Source organism: Ranitomeya variabilis, chromosome 1 (assembly GCF_051348905.1).
Source record: "Ranitomeya variabilis isolate aRanVar5 chromosome 1, aRanVar5.hap1, whole genome shotgun sequence".
In the NCBI taxonomy this organism is placed as follows: domain Eukaryota; kingdom Metazoa; phylum Chordata; class Amphibia; order Anura; family Dendrobatidae; genus Ranitomeya; species Ranitomeya variabilis.
The window spans coordinates 783,187,868-783,207,951 of record NC_135232.1 but is presented as its reverse complement, the minus strand read 5'-3'; the positions used below and the strand labels follow the sequence as shown (position 1 = coordinate 783,207,951).

At 43.8% G+C, this 20,084-nt stretch overlaps 2 protein-coding genes across 5 annotated transcripts in view; one reads left to right on the top strand and one right to left on the bottom strand.

Moving 5' to 3' along the window:
• SPPL2B (signal peptide peptidase like 2B) overlaps nt 1-239 on the bottom strand; it is a 74,694-nt gene extending 74,455 nt beyond the window's left edge. For all 4 annotated transcript variants that reach the window (XM_077272678.1, XM_077272688.1, XM_077272660.1 and 1 more), the window contains exon 1: nt 61-239. In XM_077272678.1, the coding sequence (XP_077128793.1) occupies nt 61-108 (48 nt within the window). In that variant the 5' untranslated portion in view covers nt 109-239. The remainder of the gene's footprint in view (nt 1-60) is intronic.
• A 7,321-nt stretch (nt 240-7,560) lies between these two features.
• Nucleotides 7,561-20,084, top strand: part of LSM7 (LSM7 homolog, U6 small nuclear RNA and mRNA degradation associated) — a 31,479-nt gene continuing 18,955 nt past the window's right edge. Inside the window, exons 1-2 of the mRNA XM_077272637.1 lie at nt 7,561-7,684; nt 15,431-15,521. Coding sequence (XP_077128752.1) covers nt 7,679-7,684; nt 15,431-15,521 — 97 coding nt within the window. The 5' untranslated portion in view covers nt 7,561-7,678. The remainder of the gene's footprint in view (nt 7,685-15,430; nt 15,522-20,084) is intronic.

Genomic DNA, 20,084 nt, shown 5'->3' with positions numbered 1-20,084 from the left:
TACATGATGACAAGTGCCAGCATCTGCACAAGGGAGAAGACAAAGACCAGCGGCTCTCACCTGGGTGACTATGGCTGCCCACGACAGGAGGAAAATGGGGGTCTTCATGTCTCGCTGCTGCCCGAGTCCCCGACCTGGGAGGACATACACCGAACCAAGAACACAGCCAGTCAGCTGGTACTCAGCGCCATGCTGTGCACATGCGCAGTGGGCGAATGCCGTGTAAGCCCGCCCTCTCCGAGTCACAACAGCGACACATCTCCCTCAGTAAAGCAGAGAGGGGGAGGAGCCTCCCGGAGCTGTGACGTCACGTGCGCTACACAAGGGCTGAGGCCGGGCAGCTGTAGGAGCGTCCTCGGCAGCACATGTCCTGTACAACGTGCTGCCGAGAACAGTGACAGCTTGTACGCAAAGCATTATTACCCAGGGTGTTATCACAACGTATATGGGTGCGCAGAATAGAAAGCACGGCTGGTTCTGCTTGTTCCTGCCTATAAAAACAAAATCTAAAACTGATAGGTATCCTGGATAGATAGTTCGGCGCATGTAGGCTGCCATTGTTCTCGGCAGCACAGGACGAGTGATCATTTCACCCTACAAAAGAACATTTTGCTCTTGTGCCAGGTGATTGGCAGCCTGTTTACACTGCGCAATTATAGGAGTAAGGACTCCTGCACATAACCAATTATATGGGCCGAGTGCTACGTGTGGCTTTCACGGACCCATCATCTTCTATGGGGTGCACACATCTGATTTTCCCAAGTGACACATGTTCGATTATGAGCCTAGTGTCCGATCAAAATCTACAATGCAAGTGTATGGGTCCATGAAAAAAATCAGGCTGCACTCAGATGGCATTTAAGTGCGCTCTGTCAAAATGGAGAGAGAGGAGAAACATTTTGTTCCCTCCACGTCCGATGTCGCTCTGAACAGACTGATTCTCTGGGATGGAAAGAAAATGGTCGTGTGACCCTACCTGATGGGGGTGTATTCCTGACAATCCTGCAGTGTAAATGCATCTCTGCACAGTATAAGGATAAGTGGCTCCCAGGCCTTTTCAATATCACTTGCTTATAGGAAAAAAAACATATTTTTGATCCTTTATAATGCCAGAATTGCTTGTTTGCTTTTGCCACCTTCCCAAAAAATATAATAAAGGGTAAAAAAAGTAATATGATACATTTCTCAAAAGATGCAAAGTGATTGTTAGGCTATGTGAACACGTTGCAGATTTCTGTGCGGAGTAAAACACCCTGCGTTTTACCTGCAGATTTGCGGCGTTTTTGTGCGGATTTCACCTATAGATTCCTATTATGGAGCAGGTGTAAACCGCTGCGGAATCCGCACAAAAAATTGACATGCTGCGGAATAAACAACGCTGTATTTTCTGCAGCAGATGCACTGTGGATTTGATTTTCCATATTTTACATGGTACTGTACACCTCATGGAAAACTGCTGCGGACCCGCAGGGCCAAATCCGCAGCGTGTGCACATAGCCTCAGGGCTTGCTCCCACTGGCGAATACATTAACGAATGCAATTGGATGAATACAGTAGAATTAAAAATCGGATTATATTCATACCAATGTTATTCTATCATTGTGTGTTCATCTGCGTTTCCAGCTCGGATCTCGGTCATGCTTCGATTTTATTTGAAAATCGGATCTCATTCACCAATAGAAGTCAATGGGTGCGAGAAAAAAACGCACAGCACTCGGACCATGTGTGTGCCGTCCGATTTTTACACACTGATCTTGAAAACCCGACATTTCAGCAGCCAAGTACACTAAAATCACAGCGTGACCCGACAGAATAGGATATATTGACATAGAATAGATATACAGATGTCAGTGACATATCGGAGTCTGCACGAACGCAGTTTGAAAAGTTATAACAGCGCTTGTGCTGACGTCATTCAGTTGAATTGGCGGTTGATATCAGTGAGGTGAAAGGAGTTCACCGTGAGGCGCACAGCTCAGTGTCTCTGCTGGATGGCAGGCTGTATAGTCGCATCATGTAACAATGCAGCCTGCCATCTAGATGTAACATAGACAAATACGTCGAGGGACAATTGGATTATTATCTTCTCAGTGGACAGGTCAGGAATATGGTTATTATATTAATTCTTTTACAGGAGACATTGGCTTCAGTGGAGTCGGCCTTCTGGTGAGTATATGCTCAAGTTGGATTCCCTCCCTTTGATGTGGGCTTCGGCGGTGAGCCCACATCTTTCCCGGCACATGTCAGCTGTTTTGAACATTTGATATGTGCCCGTAACAGCCACGGCTGGAATCGCGATCCACCCAAAGCTATTAACCCATTAAATGCCGCTGTCAAACGCTGACAGCGGCATTTAATGCATGCTTCTGGCCATCGGGCCGGAAATCCGCCCATCGGTGACTCCCGTCACGTGATCGCGGGTCACCGATCGGTTGGCATGAGAACCAGAGGTCTCCTGGAGACCTCTATGGTTGTCACTGCTGCCTGCTGGATTGCTGCGAGCGCCTCCTGGTGGTCAGTGCTCATAGCAAATGAAGTATTCTGCTACATACAGGCGATCTGGTAATCGACTGTATTTAGCATAGCCGATCGGGTTATGGCAGCTTCTAGTCTCCCATGGAGACTATTGAAGCATGCCAAAATTAAAAATAAATGTTTTTAAAAATATTAGAAAAATAAAAATATATATAAAACTTTAAATCACCCCCCTTTCAATATAAAACAATAAAATAAATCAAACCTACATATATTTGGTATTGCTGCGTTCAGAATCGCCCGATCAGTCAATAAAAAAAAGCATTAACTTGATCGCTAAACGGCGTAGGGAGAAAAAAGTCAAAACGCCAGAATTACTTTTTTTGGTCGCCACGACTTTGCATTACAATGCAATAACAGGCGTTCAAAAGATCGTATCTGCACCAAAATGGTATCAATAAAAACGACAGCTCAGCGCACAAAAAAAGTAGCCCTAACCCAACCCCCGATCCCGAAAAATGGATACGCTACAGGTAATGGAAAATGGCGCACTTTATTTTGCAATTTCACCTCACTTGGAATTTTTTCCCCATTTTAGAGTACATGACATGGTAAAACCAATGGTGTTGTTCAAAAGTACAACTTGTCCCACAAAAAACAAGGCCTCACATGGCCGTATTGATGGAAAAATAAAAAAGTGATGGCTCTGGAAAGAAGGGGAACAAAAAACAGAAACGCAAAAATGAAAAAGGGCTTAGGCCGGTGTCACACTCGGCGTAAGACAATACGGTCCGTATTTTACGGCCGTAATACGGAGAAATGTTCCCAAAATAGTGATCCGTAGTCAGGGTGTGTCAGCGTATTTTGCGCATGGCATCCTCCGTTTGTAATCAGTATGGCATCCGTACTGCGATATTTTCTCGCAGGCTTGCAAAACCGACATCTAATGGATTTATGTGCTCAAATGCTCGGGAAAACATATATACAGTATATGTATATATATATATATATATATATATATATATATATATATATGTCATTGAGACACATATATATATATTGTACACAAAGAAAAACGCAACCAAGCGGCACTGTCCTGCCGAATTCAGACCTCTCTATGGGGATCACAGACATGCATCCTGCTGTGCCGTTCAAGACTTCAGGTGCTCCTTCATGAAAAACAGTCTCTTAATCCAAAAACGTTTAGTAAGTACAAAGGATGAGGGCACTCACCCGTCTTCAATAAAACCAATTCCTTTATTTATGAAAAAACATCCAGAGGGTCGTTATGGCCGGGGCCCCGGCCATAACGACCCTCTGGATGTTTTTTCATAAATAAAGGAATTGGTTTTATTGAAGACGGGTGAGTGCCCTCATCCTTTGTACTTACTAAACATATATATATATATAGTCTGTATTTATATTTACTACAGCGCGATATCTGTGAAAAGCCGGTAATTCAATTGCCGGCTTTTCATTTCTCCTTCCCAAACCCGACAGGATATGAGACATGGTTTACATACAGTAAACCATCTCATATCCCCATTTTTTTTGCATATTCCACACTACTAATGTTAGTAGTGTGTGTATGCAAAATTTGGGCGCTGTAGCTGCTAAAATAAAGGGTTAAATGGCGGAAAAAATTGGCGTGGGCTCCCGCGCAATTTTCTCCGCCAGAGTGGTTAAGCCAGTGACTGAGGGCAGATATTAATAGCCAGGAGAGGGTCCATGGTTATTGGCCCCCCCGTGGCTAAAAACATCTGCCCCCAGCCACCCCAGAAAAGGCACATCTGGAAGATGCGCCTATTCTGGCACTTGGCCACTCTCTTCCCACTCCCTGTAGCGGTGGGATATGGGGTAATGAAGGGTTAATGCCACCTTGCTATTGTAAGGTGACATTAAGCCAGATTAATAATGGAGAGGCGTCAATTATGACACCTATCCATTATTAATCCAATTGTTTGAAAAGGTTAAAAAACACACACATGATTTAAAAGTATTTTAATGAAATAAACACAGCGGTTGTTGTAATAATTTATTGTTCTCTCAATCCATTAGGAAACCCTCGCTTGGCAAAACAATAAACCCACAATATACATACCTTCTGCTGACTCGTCACGTCCCACGAGGTAATCCATCTGAAGGGGTTAAAATAATTTACAAGCAGGAACCCTGCAAATGCAGCTGTGCTCGTGCTTGTAATTCCCCGGCGAATGAAGGAAATGTAGGTCATTGACCTACATTTCCTTCAGTCGCGGTGATGCGCCCCCTGATGGATGTCCTCATATGACCTGGAGCGTGGGAAAAAGTTCCCAGGCTGCAGTTCATGAGAACATCCAGCAGGGGCGCATCACCGCAACTGAAGGAAATGTAGGTCAATGACCTACATTTCCTTCATTCGCCAGGGAATTACAAGCACGAGCACAGCTGCATTTGCAGGGTTCCTGCTTGTAAATTATTTTAACCCCTTCAGATGGATTACCTCGTGGGACGTGACGGGTCAGCAGAAGGTATGTATATTGTGCGTTTATTGTTTTGCCAAGCGAGGGTCTGCAAATGGATTGAGAGAGCAATAAAATATTAAAACAACCGCTGTGTTTATTTCATTAAAATACTTTTAAATCGTGTGTGTGTGTGTGTGTGTGTGTGTGTGTGTGTGTGTGTGTGTGTGTGTGTGTGTGTGTGTGTGTGTGTGTGTGTGTGTGTGTGCTTTTTAACCCTTTCAAACAATTGGATTAATAATGGATAGGTGTCATAATTGACGCCTCTCCATTATTAATCTGGCTTAATGTCACCTTACAATAGCAAGGTGGCATTAACCCTTCATTACCCCATATCCCACCGCTACACGGGAGTGGGAAGAGAGTGGCCAAGTGCCAGAATAGGCGCAACTTCCAGATGTGCCTTTTCTGGGGTGGCTGGGGGCAGATGTTTTTAGCCACGGGGGGGGGGGGGGGCAATAACCATGGACCCTCTCCAGGCTATTAATATCTGCCGTCAGTCACTGGCTTCACCACTCTGGCGGAGAAAATTGCGCGGGAGCCCACGCCAATTTTTTCCGCCATTTAACCCTTTATTTTAGCAGCTACAGCGCCCAAATTTTGCATACACACACTACTAACATTAGTAGTGTGGAATATGCCAAAAAAAAGGGGATATGAGGTGGTTTACTGTATGTAAACCATGTCTCATATCCTGTCGGGTTTGTGCAGGAGAAATGAAAAGCCGGCAATTGAATTACCGACTTTTCACTAACACCGCTGCGTATTTCTCGCAAGTCACACTGCTGGTCCGTGTGGAATCCGTATTTTTCTCGCCCCCATAGACTTTCATTGGTGATTTTTTTGCGCAATATGCTGACAAACGCAGCATGCTGCGATTTTGTACGGCCGTAGAACGCCATATATTACGGATCCGTAATATACGGCTGATAGGACGAGACCCATTGAGAAGCATTGTGCCGTATGTTATGCGAGTTTTACGCACGTAGTTTCTGCGCTCTTACGTCCGTAAAACTCGCATGTGTGAGGGCGGCCTTAGTCTCAAAGGGATTAAGATTACCAGCTCAGCTCAAACCAATCCCATAGTAGAATAGCAATCAATCTTTCATCGATTATATATGTGTCTCTTAGCTCCTGAGGAATCAAGCACTTGCTTTTCCCCCGATGCAACACAAGCACATATATGACTGCACTTGGATGATATCTGATTGCAAGGAATACACAACAGGCAAAATAACTGTAACCATATAAACATGATGGAAGCAAATTAATCAAAAAACGAATAACAGAAACCTGTTAGTCTGGATATTACGGACAACACACCCTTGCTGAAAAAGCAGAAAAAAAAACACTAAAAAAATGGTGCACAGAATCCATATAATAGAAAAGTATAAATTTTATTTAATATATGAAACAAATGACAAGGAAAACAGACAATGGTGGGTAAAACAACCTACAACCAACATGGAGCGCATAGAGACCAGAAACAACTCCTCATGTACATCAATATAACAAATCAAGCAGCGTTATTAACACCCTACATGCCAAATTAGTGTGCGATGGCAATATCTCCCGAGGCATACAGGTGCAGCAGTGCTAACACAAATATACATATACAAAGTGTAAATGTAGCACCACCCATATAGGGAACATACCCGAGATGTAGCTGAGGAGGAGAACGGCTCAGGCCCACCCCAGCACATATATGACCGCACTTGGATGATATCTGAGTGCAGTCGGATTTTCACGTACTGGCATAAAGTACAAGGTGGAGAAACTTTTTTTTCCCCCTCTCCACATATACGAGAAATACTGATGCCACTCAAGTCAAGCTCGGATCAGAGTCTTATCAGAGTAACCGGTCCGTATTTCTCATGTGGAGACACCGGTCGTGTGAACCTACCCATAGGGTGACACTGACCATTCCGTGCACATAACATTAGGGGTATGTGCACACGACGTCGTTTAGATGCCGGCGTACCCGCATCGTTTTTGAAGCAGGAGACGCTTCAGGAAACACCAGCAGCGTTTTCGCTTGATGTCCATGTGGACGTCTTTTGCAGTGGCTTTGCTGATTTTTTTTTCTTCTGCATTCTATATATAAAATAGTGACAGCTTCCAAATCAAAACGACTTGAAGAATGTCACTTATTTTTGTCACTTCATGGCTATAAAAACCTGAGGCAGTCAAAACAGGCTCAAAAAGACCGAACTTATGCACAGACAGTCGTTTTTACATAGAGATGCATATGTTCATTCTTTTCTGACAGTTTTTTTTTCTCTAGCACTATTTAAGGTGGGATCTGCCTGAAAAAGAAAGATATCTGACGAAGCACACACCCCACGGGTTCAGAATAACTGTGCAGCCATTTACAAGAAGACCTGAGGTAAAGACTACGACAAAATGGCCGCCAAGTCATAGTTTTACCTCTGCTGTTTGATATGGCCGGTGAGCGGGCTGTACCAAAATCTGGGCATGAGGGAGGTCGATTGACTCAATGTTAGGTTTTGGATAGTTAGTATGTTGCCTGCTTTAGTCTACACTTAAACACAATGGTAAATCTAAGTTATATTAGATATTAGTTTAGAGACGTAGAAACGAGGACGGAATGAGATACTAGAATTTGGGATGATGATGCGGTAACCCCCAGGAAGCAGTTTAAGTGGAAGCTTCCGGGCCGGGCTGCAAAGAGGCGCGGAAAGATGGCGGTGAGTGGGAAACGGTTTGAAAAGTGTCTGAGGGAAGACTGCTCTGAGTTGTTATTGTTCTGTCAGTGATGATAGCTGTCATGTCGTGTGTGGCCCTGAGTGTGGCGCAGTGCTTGTGTTACCCGGCCGCCGGGGTCTGGCATGTGAGGTGCTGTAGTGCGGTTCCTGACAGGTTGGCTGAGTAATGGGGTCCTAGGAGCTCCTCTATTAGTGGCACATGTGCAGCCATATTGCCTGGGCCCTTTGTGAGCTCTTTGTGATAACTGTTACCAGTGTATCAGGATTACAGAGCAACTTGTCGTTTATAAATGAATAGTACAGGAACGTGAGAAGGTTTGCAATGTTTTCTCACAGATATCTGCTTCTTTCTCCTCCTCAGCGCGTCGTTCTCTACATTCTCAATTCATGGGTAAGGCACGCCGGACTGTTACCTCACTGAGAGAACAGTTGGTGCTTTTTATATTCTATGGGCGAGGGAGGATATGGCCATTCTGCTGCAAGCTTTCTTGAAACCGGTTACTAGTCTCCATAGAACTTTATAAGCACCAAGCGTCATCTCGCATCTTTGGTATGGGAAAGAAGGCTGCCGTTACCCAGACATTGAGAATGAATGAGGATTTCTCCAATAAGAGATATTACAAAGTTTCTTATTCTAACACACACACTATTGAGTTATGAAAATAAATATAAAACTCCATTTACCCTTTAGTGACCAGGCCAATTTTTTTCAAATCTGTTATTTTTCATTTTATGTGGCAATAACTCTGGAATGTTTCAACACTGTAACTTCACTTTAAAAAAAAAAACACCTAAATTTACAAAACTGATTATTTTTTTTGTTTCTTAAAGGAACCATTTCAGTTTTGAAGTGACTTTGGGGAGCTATACATTAGAAAATCCAACATAACCCCCCCCCCCCCCATAAAATATACTCTTGATTAATATTAAGAGATAAAAATAACCATTCCCTAAGAAACGTTGAAGGGAAGAAATAGTGGTAAATGGCCCCGGGGGACACCATTGGTGGCTGATTTCCCTGGGCCGTTACCTTGATACACTGCCCATGATGAAGCTCCTGTTCCGTACCTCCCGATGAGCCAGTAGTAGAGAGACGTGTTGAGGTCATGATGATATGGCAGCTATGTGAGGTTCCTCGATCTTTAATTCACTTTGTTAATTTTTGAGAGGATTTTGTAGAAATGTGGGATTTGGATGAATTTCTGATTTCCCCCCCGACTCTGTTTTTTTTCTACACTCTCCCTTTAAGCACTTTTCACTTCTATTGAAATTCTTCCTCCTCTATGGGAGCCTTTATTAGTAGGGGAGGACATTATGGTATAGGGTCTCTGTAGGGTTTCCTAGGTTGAGACAAGGTTTCCTAGGTTGAGACAATGCTGAGCGGGGGTACCAACCTCCGCAGTCAGGTAAAGTGATTTAGGGTGTGCTCTTGAGGGAAACTATTCTATTAATGTCATTTTTTAATATTCAAATATATTTTATTAGTAGGTTTGTTAGAAAACCCCTAAAAGTGCTACCATTTTAAAAACAACACCCCTCAACATACTCAAAACGGTTGTCAGGTAGTTTATTAACCCTTTATCTGCTTTTTAGGAATTAATGCAAGTGATATGACCAGGGAGAAAAATGTTATTTTTGCCACCTAAATGTTGCTAGTTTCTGAACAGGCCCCTACAGCTGCAGACTCTTAAGGCCAATCTTTGACCGTGATTTGCCATCAGGACCACACAATCATGTCGCGTGCCGATGGGGATAAAGAGTGAGCCCCCACACACTATTAACCATCTAGATGCTGATGTCACTATTGGCAGCATCTAAAGGGTTAAACAGCCATGCTCCGTTCCAATACTGATGGTCACTGATGCAGCAGGGTGTCAGCTATAGTGCACAGCTGCTGCATTTTCTCCCATCAATGGATGCTATTCACTTATATCTCATGTCAGTTTTATGTCTTATTGGTGGTCACTAAGGTTAAAGCACCACTGCAGTGTTTTTTATTTTACCACTGGAGTAGTGCCACTAGTATAAGTCCCCTGCCCCGGGTCTCCTACTCCACTGATTTTCATCTGTTCTCGGGGCCACTTCGGTTGGTCTATAGTGTTTTCTGGCTGTGCTGGAAGTCACACCTCAATGTAAGTCTATGAAAGTCAGAAGGAGGCTTTTCTAGAACTACACTAAGAGCTTGTGACTGTTATGTCTAACTTCAGTCACTAGTTGCGGTGTAAAGATGGCAGAATGGGACCAGAGCGGTGCCGGGAAGAGCAGAAGATAACGTCTGGTAAGTATAATGCTAGGGGCAGGAACTTTACATTAGTGGCACCACTCCAGTGCTGAAACTGGAGGACTGAATTAAGGCATGCATTTAACCCCTTTAAAGGTACGTTCACACGATAAGTTTTTGGTGAGGTTTTTTTTTATGCTGCTTGTTTTTGAAAAAATTCAAGTAACATATGTTCAAAAGCTCACCAAAAGGTTATCATGGGAACGTAGCCTAAATGATAAAAAAAAAAACATGAGGACAACTTGATTTTTCTGGAATAACCCTTTAAAGGGAATCTGTCACCTCATTTTTCTCCTATAAGCTGCGGCATCAGGGGCTTATCTACAGCTTCCTGTAATGCTGTAGATAAGCCCCCCCCCCCCCGATGTAACCTGTAAGATAAGAAACACAAGGTAGATTATACTCACCCAGGGGCAGTTCCGCTGCTGTCCGGGTCCGATGGGCTTCACGGGTCCGGCGCCTCCCATCTTCATACGATGCCCTCTTCCTTGCTTCTGTCGCGGCTCCGGCACAGGTGTACTTTGTCTGCCTTGTTGAGGGCAGAGTAAAGCACTGCAGTGCGCAGGTACTGGGCCTCTCTGACCTTTCCCGGCGCCTGCGCACTGCAGTACTTCGATCTGCCCTCAACAGGACAGACAAAGTACGCCTGTGCCGGAGCCGCGACAGAAGCAAGGAAGAGGACGTCATCGCATGAAGGTGGGAGGCGCCGGACCTGTGACGCCTGTTGGACCCGAACCGCCCCTGGTTGAGCAAATTAGAACTTGTTTTTCTTATCTTTCAGGTTACATTGGGGGCTTATCTACAGCATTATAGAATGCTGTAAGATAAGCCCCTAATGGCGGTGGCCGCAGCTTATATACGAAAAATGAGGTGACAGATTCCCTTTAAGGGTATGTGCACACGTTGCGGATTTGACCCTGCGGATCTACAGCAGTTTTCCATGTGGTGTACAGTACCATGTAAACCTATGGAAAACCAAATCCCCAGTGCACATGCTGCGGAAAATTCCGCGCAGAAACGCTGCGGCTTATTTTCAACAGCATGTCAATTCTTTGTGCGGAATCCGCAGCGTTTTTACACCTGTTCCATTATAAGTCCGCAATGACAGGGTCCTCTCCCCTCTGTACCAATCTGTCATCATAAATTTGTGTACTGTAAATGATATCTATAACCCAATATGTAACCCCTTTTCACATGTACAGCACCATGGAATTAATGGTGCTATATAAATAAATAATAATTATTATAGGAATCTGCTGGTGTAAAAACGCAGGCAAAATCCGCAGAAAACCCGCAGATAAAACGCAGGTCATTTTACCTGCTGATTCTGCAGAATCTGCGCAGAAAAATCCGCAATGTGTGCACATAGCCTAACAACGGCGCCCTGTCATGTTTTACTGTGAGGGAGGGGGTGGGGGCTTCTTTTGACTCACTGCCTTTTTATAACCACTTTTCTGCAGATAATAGCTACAATCCTGATGCTAGTGGCATTGGGCAGTGGTTGGAGAACAATAACATTGTTTCCTGCAATTTAACCCTCTTATTTATTTTACCCATTATTATATTGCGCAATTACATAGTATATGTAAACTATTGACCCTTTCCTGACATACATGCATGTGTCACATGTCGGGTCGGGAGTAGCTGTGTTATACAGCAGACGCCAACTTTCAGCCTTCACAAAATCTGTTTGCCAGTGGAAGGTTACAAGCTGGTGTCTGTTGTGTATTCACAAATTGTGCCATGTCTTGGTTAAATATATGACAAGATGGTACCATTTTCCATTGAAGACTTCCAAATTTTGTTTTGGTCTGTTGTGTAACACGGCTGATTGTAATTTGGTCAGACGTGTGACATCCATATACAGCGGGTGACAGAAGTATTGAACATGTCACCAATTTTCTAAGTAAATATATTTCTAAAGTTGCTATTGACTTGAAATTCACATTAGATTTTGGTAACAAACCATTTCATCCACACAGGCAAATAAATCCAAACCGTAAATGACCATAAAATAAATAAAATGTAATAATAAGAAATGAAATGGGGAAAAACCCTTTGTTGCTGATGACAGCTTTAAGACTTTTCCTGTTTGGAGAAACATTGCTCAGGTGTAGTGATGAGCGAATATACTCGTTACTCGAGATTTCTCGAGCATGTGTCCTCCGAGTATTTTTTTATAGCTTGGAGATTTAGTTTTTCTTGCCGCAGCTGAATGATTTACATGTGGGGGTTGCCTGGTTACTAGGGAATCCCCACATGTACTTATGCTGGCTAACAGATGTAAATCATTCAGCTGCAGCAATAAAAACTAAATTTCCAAGCACTAAAAAATACTGAGGACCCCCGAGCGTGCTCGAGAAATCTCGAGTAACGAGTATATTCGCTCATCACTACTCAGGTGTCATTTTTTTTCCCATTCTTCCACATAAACACTCTTCAAATCCTGAATATTCTGGGGACTCCTTCTATGAACTCTTGAGTTTTAGTTCCATCCATAAATTTTCTATTGGATTCAGGTCAGGTGACTGGCCTTGCCATTCTAGCAGCTTTATTTTTTTCTCTGAAACCCATTGAGTTTCCTTGGCTGTGTATTTGGGATCTTTGTCTTACTGAAATGTCCACTCTCATTTCATCTTCATCATCCTGATAGATGGCAGCAGATTTTTATTAAGAATGTCTCAGTACATTTGTCTAATCATCCTTCAAAAGCTGTATGCTAAAAACAGCCACGTGATGATGTTCCCACCTCCAAACTTCATTATTGGTAGGGTGTTTTTGGAATGATATGCAGTGCCTTTTTGGCCTCCAAACATCAGTTGAATCAGCTGATATTATTTTTCACTAAGTGGTAGGATTGCTTTCTAATTACTGATAGATTTCAGATGGTGTCATGATGACTTTCTATGGCTTTTTGCACCTCTTACTTCATGAGTTAAAGGGAACCTGTCACCAGCCTTTGTCGATATAAGATACGGCCACTCCATTTCAGGTCTTATCTGCAACATTCTATAATGCTGTAGATAAGCCCCTGATCTGACCTTAAAGATAAGAAAAATAAGTTTTATTATAGTCACCCGGGGAGCAGTCCGATCCTAAAAGAGAAGAAAAATAAGTTTTATTATACTCACCTGCAGGGCGGTCTGGTCCGATGGGTGTCGCAGGTCTGGGTCTGGCACCTCCCATCTTCTTATGATCGCCACCCTCCTGCTTGCGTCAGGAGTGCAATGCCAGGGAGCCATGAAGCAAGCAGGAGGGCAGTAATCATAAGAAGATGGGAGGCGCCGGACCTGCGAACCCATCGGACCGGACCGCCCTGCAGGTGAGTATAATAAAACTTATTTTTCTTATCTTTTAGGTCGGTTCGGGGGCTTATCTACAGCACTATAGAATGCTAAAGATAAGCCCTGAAAGACGGTGGCCATATCTTATGTTGGCCAAACCTGGTGACAGGTTCCCTTTACATTTTCCCTGTGTCATTTCTCATTATTATACATAACTTACCGTATATACTCGAGTATAAGCCGACCCGAGTATAAGCCGACCCCCCCCCCTAATTTTGCCACAAAAAGCTGGGAAAACTTATTGACTCGAGTATACGCCTAGGGTGGAAAATGCAGCAGCTACTGGTAAATGTCAAAAATAAAAATAGATACCAATAAAAGTAAAATTAATTGAGACATCAGTAGTTTAAGTGTTTTTGAATATCCATATTGAATCAGGAGCCCCATATAATGCTCCATACAGTTCATGATGGGCCCCATAAGATGCTCCATACAAAATACGCCCCATATAATGCTCCATATTAAAATATGCCCCATATAATGCTGCACAAAGGTTAATATTGGCCCCATAAGATAGATAGAAACATTTGCCCCATACAATGCTGCATAACGGTTGATGGCCCCATAAGATGCTCCACACATTATGGCCCCATGAGATGCTCCACACATTATGGCCCCATGAGATGCTCCACACATTGTGGCCCCATGAGATGCTCCACACATTGTGGCCCCATGAGATGCTCCACACATTGTGGCCCCATGAGATGCTCCACACATTGTGGCCCCATGAGATGCTCCACACATTGTGGCCCCATGAGATGCTCCACACATTGTGGCCCCATAAGATAGATAGAAACATTTGCCCCATACAATGCTGCATAACGGTTGATGGCCCCATAAGATGCTCCACACATTATGGCCCCATGAGATGCTCCACACATTATGGCCCCATGAGATGCTCCACACATTGTGGCCCCATGAGATGCTCCACACATTGTGGCCCCATGAGATGCTCCACACATTGTGGCCCCATGAGATGCTCCACACATTGTGGCCCCATGAGATGCTCCACACATTGTGGCCCCATGAGATGCTCCACACATTGTGGCCCCATGAGATGCTCCACACATTGTGGCCCCATGAGATGCTCCACACATTGTGGCCCCATGAGATGCTCCACACATTGTGGCCCCATGAGATGCTCCACACATTTGCCACATTTGCTGTTGCTGCGATTAAAATAAAAAAAAAATCACATACTCGCCTCTCTTCGCTCAGGCCCCCAGCACTTGCGATAGTCACCTTCCTCGTTCCATCGCTGTTGTTGCTCTGTCTTCCATCCTCTGCACTGACTGTTCAGGCAGAGGGCGGCGCGCATACTAACTACGTCATCGCGTCCTCTGACCTGAACGGTGCAGAGGATGGAAGACAGAGCAGCGCACAGAGGTGGAACGAGGAAGGTGACTATCGCGCAATGCTCACCTCCCCCGATATACTCACCTGCTCCCAGCGTGGTCCCTGGCAGCGTCTCACTGATGGTCTCCGGGAGCCGGCAGCGTCTTCCTATGTTCAGCGGTCACGTACCGCTCATTAAAGTAATGAATATGCGTGCATATTCATTACTTTAATGAGTGGTACCACGTGACCGCTGAACACAGGAAGAGCTGCCCGGAGACCATGGGACATGCAGGGACCGCGCCAGGAGCAGGTGAGTATGTCACCGCGCCGCTCCCCCTCACCCGCCGACTCCCCCGCCGACACTGACTCGAGTATAAGCCGAGGGGGTCACTTTCAGCCCAAAAAAGTGGGCTGAAAATCTCGGCTTATACTCGAGTATATACGGTAATTTATGGACGTTTATTGTTTGATTTCTTTGTCGGTGTGGAATGGATGGATTGTTACTGACATCTGGTGAGAATTTAATGTCAATTGCACCTTTAGAAACACATTTACTTAGAAGATTGGTGAAGTGTTCAATACTTCACCCAGTGTATGACATGTCAGAAAAGGGTTAATAGCTGATATACATTATGTAATTGGATAGGCATCTGCCTACAAACCACCCTCATGCAGTGACCTAACTTGAATCTCTTTATCACCACAGCGTCCATGAATTTTCATGTTTCTTTTGATATTCTAACATTTTTTTGTTTTGTGTGCAAGGATAAGGAAAAGAAGAAAAAGGAAAGTATCCTTGACCTCTCTAAGTACATCGACAAGACAATTCGAGTGAAATTCCAGGGCGGTAGAGAAGGTATTACCTACTAATACAATTTACAGAGATAATAGTTGTAATTGTGTAAGCAGATTGTGACGGGTTGTCATGTCGGCCAGGATTCTCATGAAGACCTTCATGCCCATGGTGACCTGTGACTGGCATTTATAGGGTAGTGTGATTTTTTATTTTTTTTTAATTATTATTATAATACACGGCAGTAAGATGGTATTGCTGTGTACTTTACAAGCAATTAGACGATTGCAGTCTCAAGTCGCCTAAGAAAAATACAGAAAAAGAGTTCGAATCGCACACGTTTACCCATTTAAAAATAAAGGAATTAAAAAAACACACGGTATTGCTGCTTTCGTAAAAGTGTAAGCTATCAAAATTAAAAATTAATGAACCCACGTAATGAGAAAAAAAAGTAAACATCTGAATTGCTGTCTTTCGACTGTTACAGCATCTGAGAAAAATGCAATAAGAGGTCATCGCAACATTATATCTATCCCAAATTGGTATCAATAAAAATGTCTATACTATCTGGGTGCCCGCCTCAGTAGGCATACAGTACAGACCAAAAGTTTGGACACACCTTCTCATTTAAAGATTTTTCTGTATTTTCTTGACTATGAAAATTGTACATTCACACTGAAGGCATCAAAACTATGAATTAACACATGTTGAATTATATACTTAACAAAAAAGTGTGAAATAACTGAAATTGTCTTATATTCTAGGTTTTTCAAAGTAGCCACCTTTTGCTTTGAGGACTGCTTTGCACACTCTTGACATTCTCTTGATGAGCTTCAAGAGGTAGTCACCAGGAATAGTTTTCACGTCACAGGTGTGCCCTGTCAGGTTTAAGAAGTGGGATTTCTTGCCTTATAAATGGTGTTGGGACCATCAGTTGTGTTGTGCAGAAGTCTGGTGGATACACAGCTGATAGTCCTACTGAATAGACTGTTAGCTGCTTTTTTCTTGCCATAATAGAAATTCTAAGTAAAGAAAAACGAGTGGCCATCATTACTTTAAGAAATGAAGGTCAGTCAGTCTGAAAAATTGGGCAAAACTTTGAAAGTGTCCCCAAGTGCAGTGGCAAAAACCATCAAGCGCTACAAAGAAACTGGCTCACATGAGGACCACCCCAGGAAAGGAAGACTAAGAGTCACCTCTGCTTCTGAGGATAAGTTTATCTGAGTCACCAGCCTCAGAAATCGCAGGTTAACAGCAGCTCAGATTAGAGACCAGGTCAATGCCACACAGAGTCCTAGCAGCAGACACATCTCTACAACAACTGTTAAGAGGAGACTTTGTGCAGCAGGCCTTCATGGTAAAATAGCTGTTAGGAAACCGTTGCTAAGGACAGGCAACAAGCAGTAGAGACTTGTTTGGGCTACAGAACACAAGGAATGGACATTAGACCAGTGGAAATCTGTTCTTTGGTCTGATGAGTCCAAATTTGAGATCTTTGGTTCCAACCACCGTGTCTTTGTGCGACGCAGAAAAGGTGAACGGATGGACTCTACATGCCTGGTTCTCACCGTGAAGCATGGAGGAGGTGTGATGGTGTGGGGGTGCTTTGCTGGTGACACTGTTGAGGATTTATTCAAAATTGAAGGCATACTCAACCAGCATGGCTACTACAGCATCTTGCAGCGCCATGCTATTCCATCCGGTTTGCGTTTACATGGACCATCATTTATTTTTCAACAGGACAATGACCCCAAACACACCTCCAAGCTGTGTAAGGGCTATTTGACCAAGAAGGAGAGTGATGGGGTGCTACGCCAGATGACCTGGCCTCCACAGTCACCAGACCTGAACCCAATCGAGATGGTTTGGGGTGAGCTGGACCGCAGAGTGAAGGCAAAAGGGCCAACAAGTGCTAAGCATTTCTGGGAACTCCTTCAAGATTGTTGGAAGACCATTCCCGGTGACTACCTCTTGAAGCTCATCAAGAGAATGCCAAGAGTGTGCAAAGCAGTCATCAAAGCAAAAGGTGGCTACTTTGAAGAACCTAGAATATAAGACATAATTTCAGTTGTTTCACACTTTTTTGTTAAGTATATAATTCCACATGTGTTAATTCATAGTTTTGATGCCTTCAGTGTGAATGTACAATTTTCATAGTCATGAAAATACAGAAAAATCTTTAAATGAGAAGGTGTGTCCAAACTTTTGGTCTGTACTGTATATACACCCGAAAATGATGCACGACAAAATACACGTAGATTCCGTCGGCACCATTATAGTCCCGTCAACGCATGTGCCTGAATTCTGGGTTGCCGGGGGTCCGAAAGTAAGCCCCGACGATCCACTGAATGTGGCAAAGAACGCAGTGTGAAAGCACCCTAAGGTTCAATTCCATATTTTGTTCAGACTTTTACGAACGCTGCAATGGACTTGTGACCTCCCCTCTGTGTACCTGTTTTGTTTCCTCCTTTCCCCCCTTTTTTTACTATGAATTTTCAATTATGTTGTATGTGATTTTGATTGTTTAATCATTTAATAAAAACTACTTTTTATGTACTTTTTAGTGTCTTTGATGTATAATATGCTATTTTTTGGAGTATTTCACCTGTTTATATGTTGTACTGACTTATTGGGAGAGTTAAAATTGGATCATGCTCTCGGCCTTTGATAATAGAACGTGCTTTTTGATTATTGTTTGATAAGCCCCGGTCCGACCTGAAAGATAAGAAAAATAAGTTTTATTATACTCACCTGGGGGAGTGGTCCGGTGCGGTTCCTTTCCTATGGGTGTCGCAGGTCCGGGTCCGGCGCCTCCCATCTTCTTGCGATGCCGCCTTCCTGTTTCTTCATGGCTCCCCGGCATTTGCTCTCCTGCGCAGGCGTACTTATTTGCCCTGTTGAGGGCAGACCAAAGTACTGCATGGCGCAGGCGCTGTGAAAGGTCAGAGAGGCCCAGCGCCTGCACACTGCAGTACTTTACTCTGCCCTCAACAGGGCAGATAAGTACACCTGTACAGGAGCTCGATGTCGGGGAGCGATGAAGCAACAGGAAGGTGGTGATCATAAGAAGATGGAGGCGCCGGACCCGGACCTGCGGCGCCAGACCCGGACCTGCGACACCCATCACCTGTCCACAGAGAAGATAATCCATAATGTCCCACGATGATCTTGATGAGTTTGAGAACAGTCACATCAGTGACTGCTCTCAATGACAGCCAGCGATACACTCTCAGGAGGTTAATTTTTTGTTGTTGTTTTTTTTTAAACTTTGAGCACAGGCAGCGGCTGACGAGAGACTACTTCTCCCAGCAGCGGCTCCTGCTATCACTGTTATTATTCACAGCAGACATAGCCTGATGGGAGGAGTGCAACCAAGCTCTCCATTCATGTTTTGTGACTGTCACACAGCCTCAACATATGCAGCTGCGGCGCCGAAAACCTGATTATCGGGAGCGCTCCATCGCTGCAGCTTCTTTTGTAATCGCTATAGCTTGAAGAATAAGGAGAGAGCCGACGATATTCGCTCATCACTAGTCACAGCCATCTCTGCAGGGTCACGCTAACATCTGACGGCGGTAACGATCTGCTGGCGGTAACTTTACTGCCCATCAGAAGCGCTACACTTGTGTTCTCACGCTCATAGCATGGGTAACACCAGCTTTTGTGCTGTGTATGTTTGGCTATATTCGGCGATTTAAATAGGCGAATATTGTGAATTCGGCGATCGTGAGCCGAACCGAATATTGAAATATTTGCTCAACCCGTAGTTATGACATGTGCCTAAAAATGCATTTTTAAGTAATAACATTTAAAACCTCTTTCTCATATGGTAAATGTGGAAAAAAATAAGGCAGAATCGCTGTTATTTGGCCACTTTACCTCCCCCAAAAATGTAATTAAAGGATATGAAAAGACATGGACCCCAAGATAGTACCAATGAAAGTTATAATAAGCATTCGTACAAGACTGTTGATTGGACAGTAAGAAAGTTGCTGCTCTCAGAATATGGCGACTTTCACCAAATTTTTGTAGCTCTTAAAGTTGGGGAGGAAAAAGGTCTGTCTCTCCAAGGGGTAGCTATAACCAATTTTCCACAAATATTTTTTAACCAAAAATGGATACTTTTGAGCCCAGCGTGTTTCTACAAAGATGTAAAGTTGTTCACGATCCATAGGACAGAGGATAACTTACTGATTGCTGCAGGTTCAATCGTTTAACCCCCCCCAGTCAAAGCAAAGCTCTGACTGAATGGAGCAGAGGTTGAGCATGCAAACCTCTGTTCAATTAATTTGTAGTGGAGCTGCGTATCTAAGGGTCTGTTTACATGGACTGACGACACTAAACGACCGCCAATTGGCAAACATTGACCGGTGGTCGTTTAATTATCTGGCAAACCACGGTAAATAATGTGAACTGAACGATCTGTAGTGCGCATTGGCTGTAGGCTGCCTCTGTTCTCGGCAGTGGGAGTCCTGTTTGCACAGGATTATGCACCATTGAGAATGATATCTTGTAGTATGTGAGATGGACGAGCGTTTTGCTCGTTCGTTGGGTGTTCGGCAGCCCCTTTTTACAGTGACAGATAATCGTGAAACCATCGTTCTTAATGGTTGTTCATATTAATCT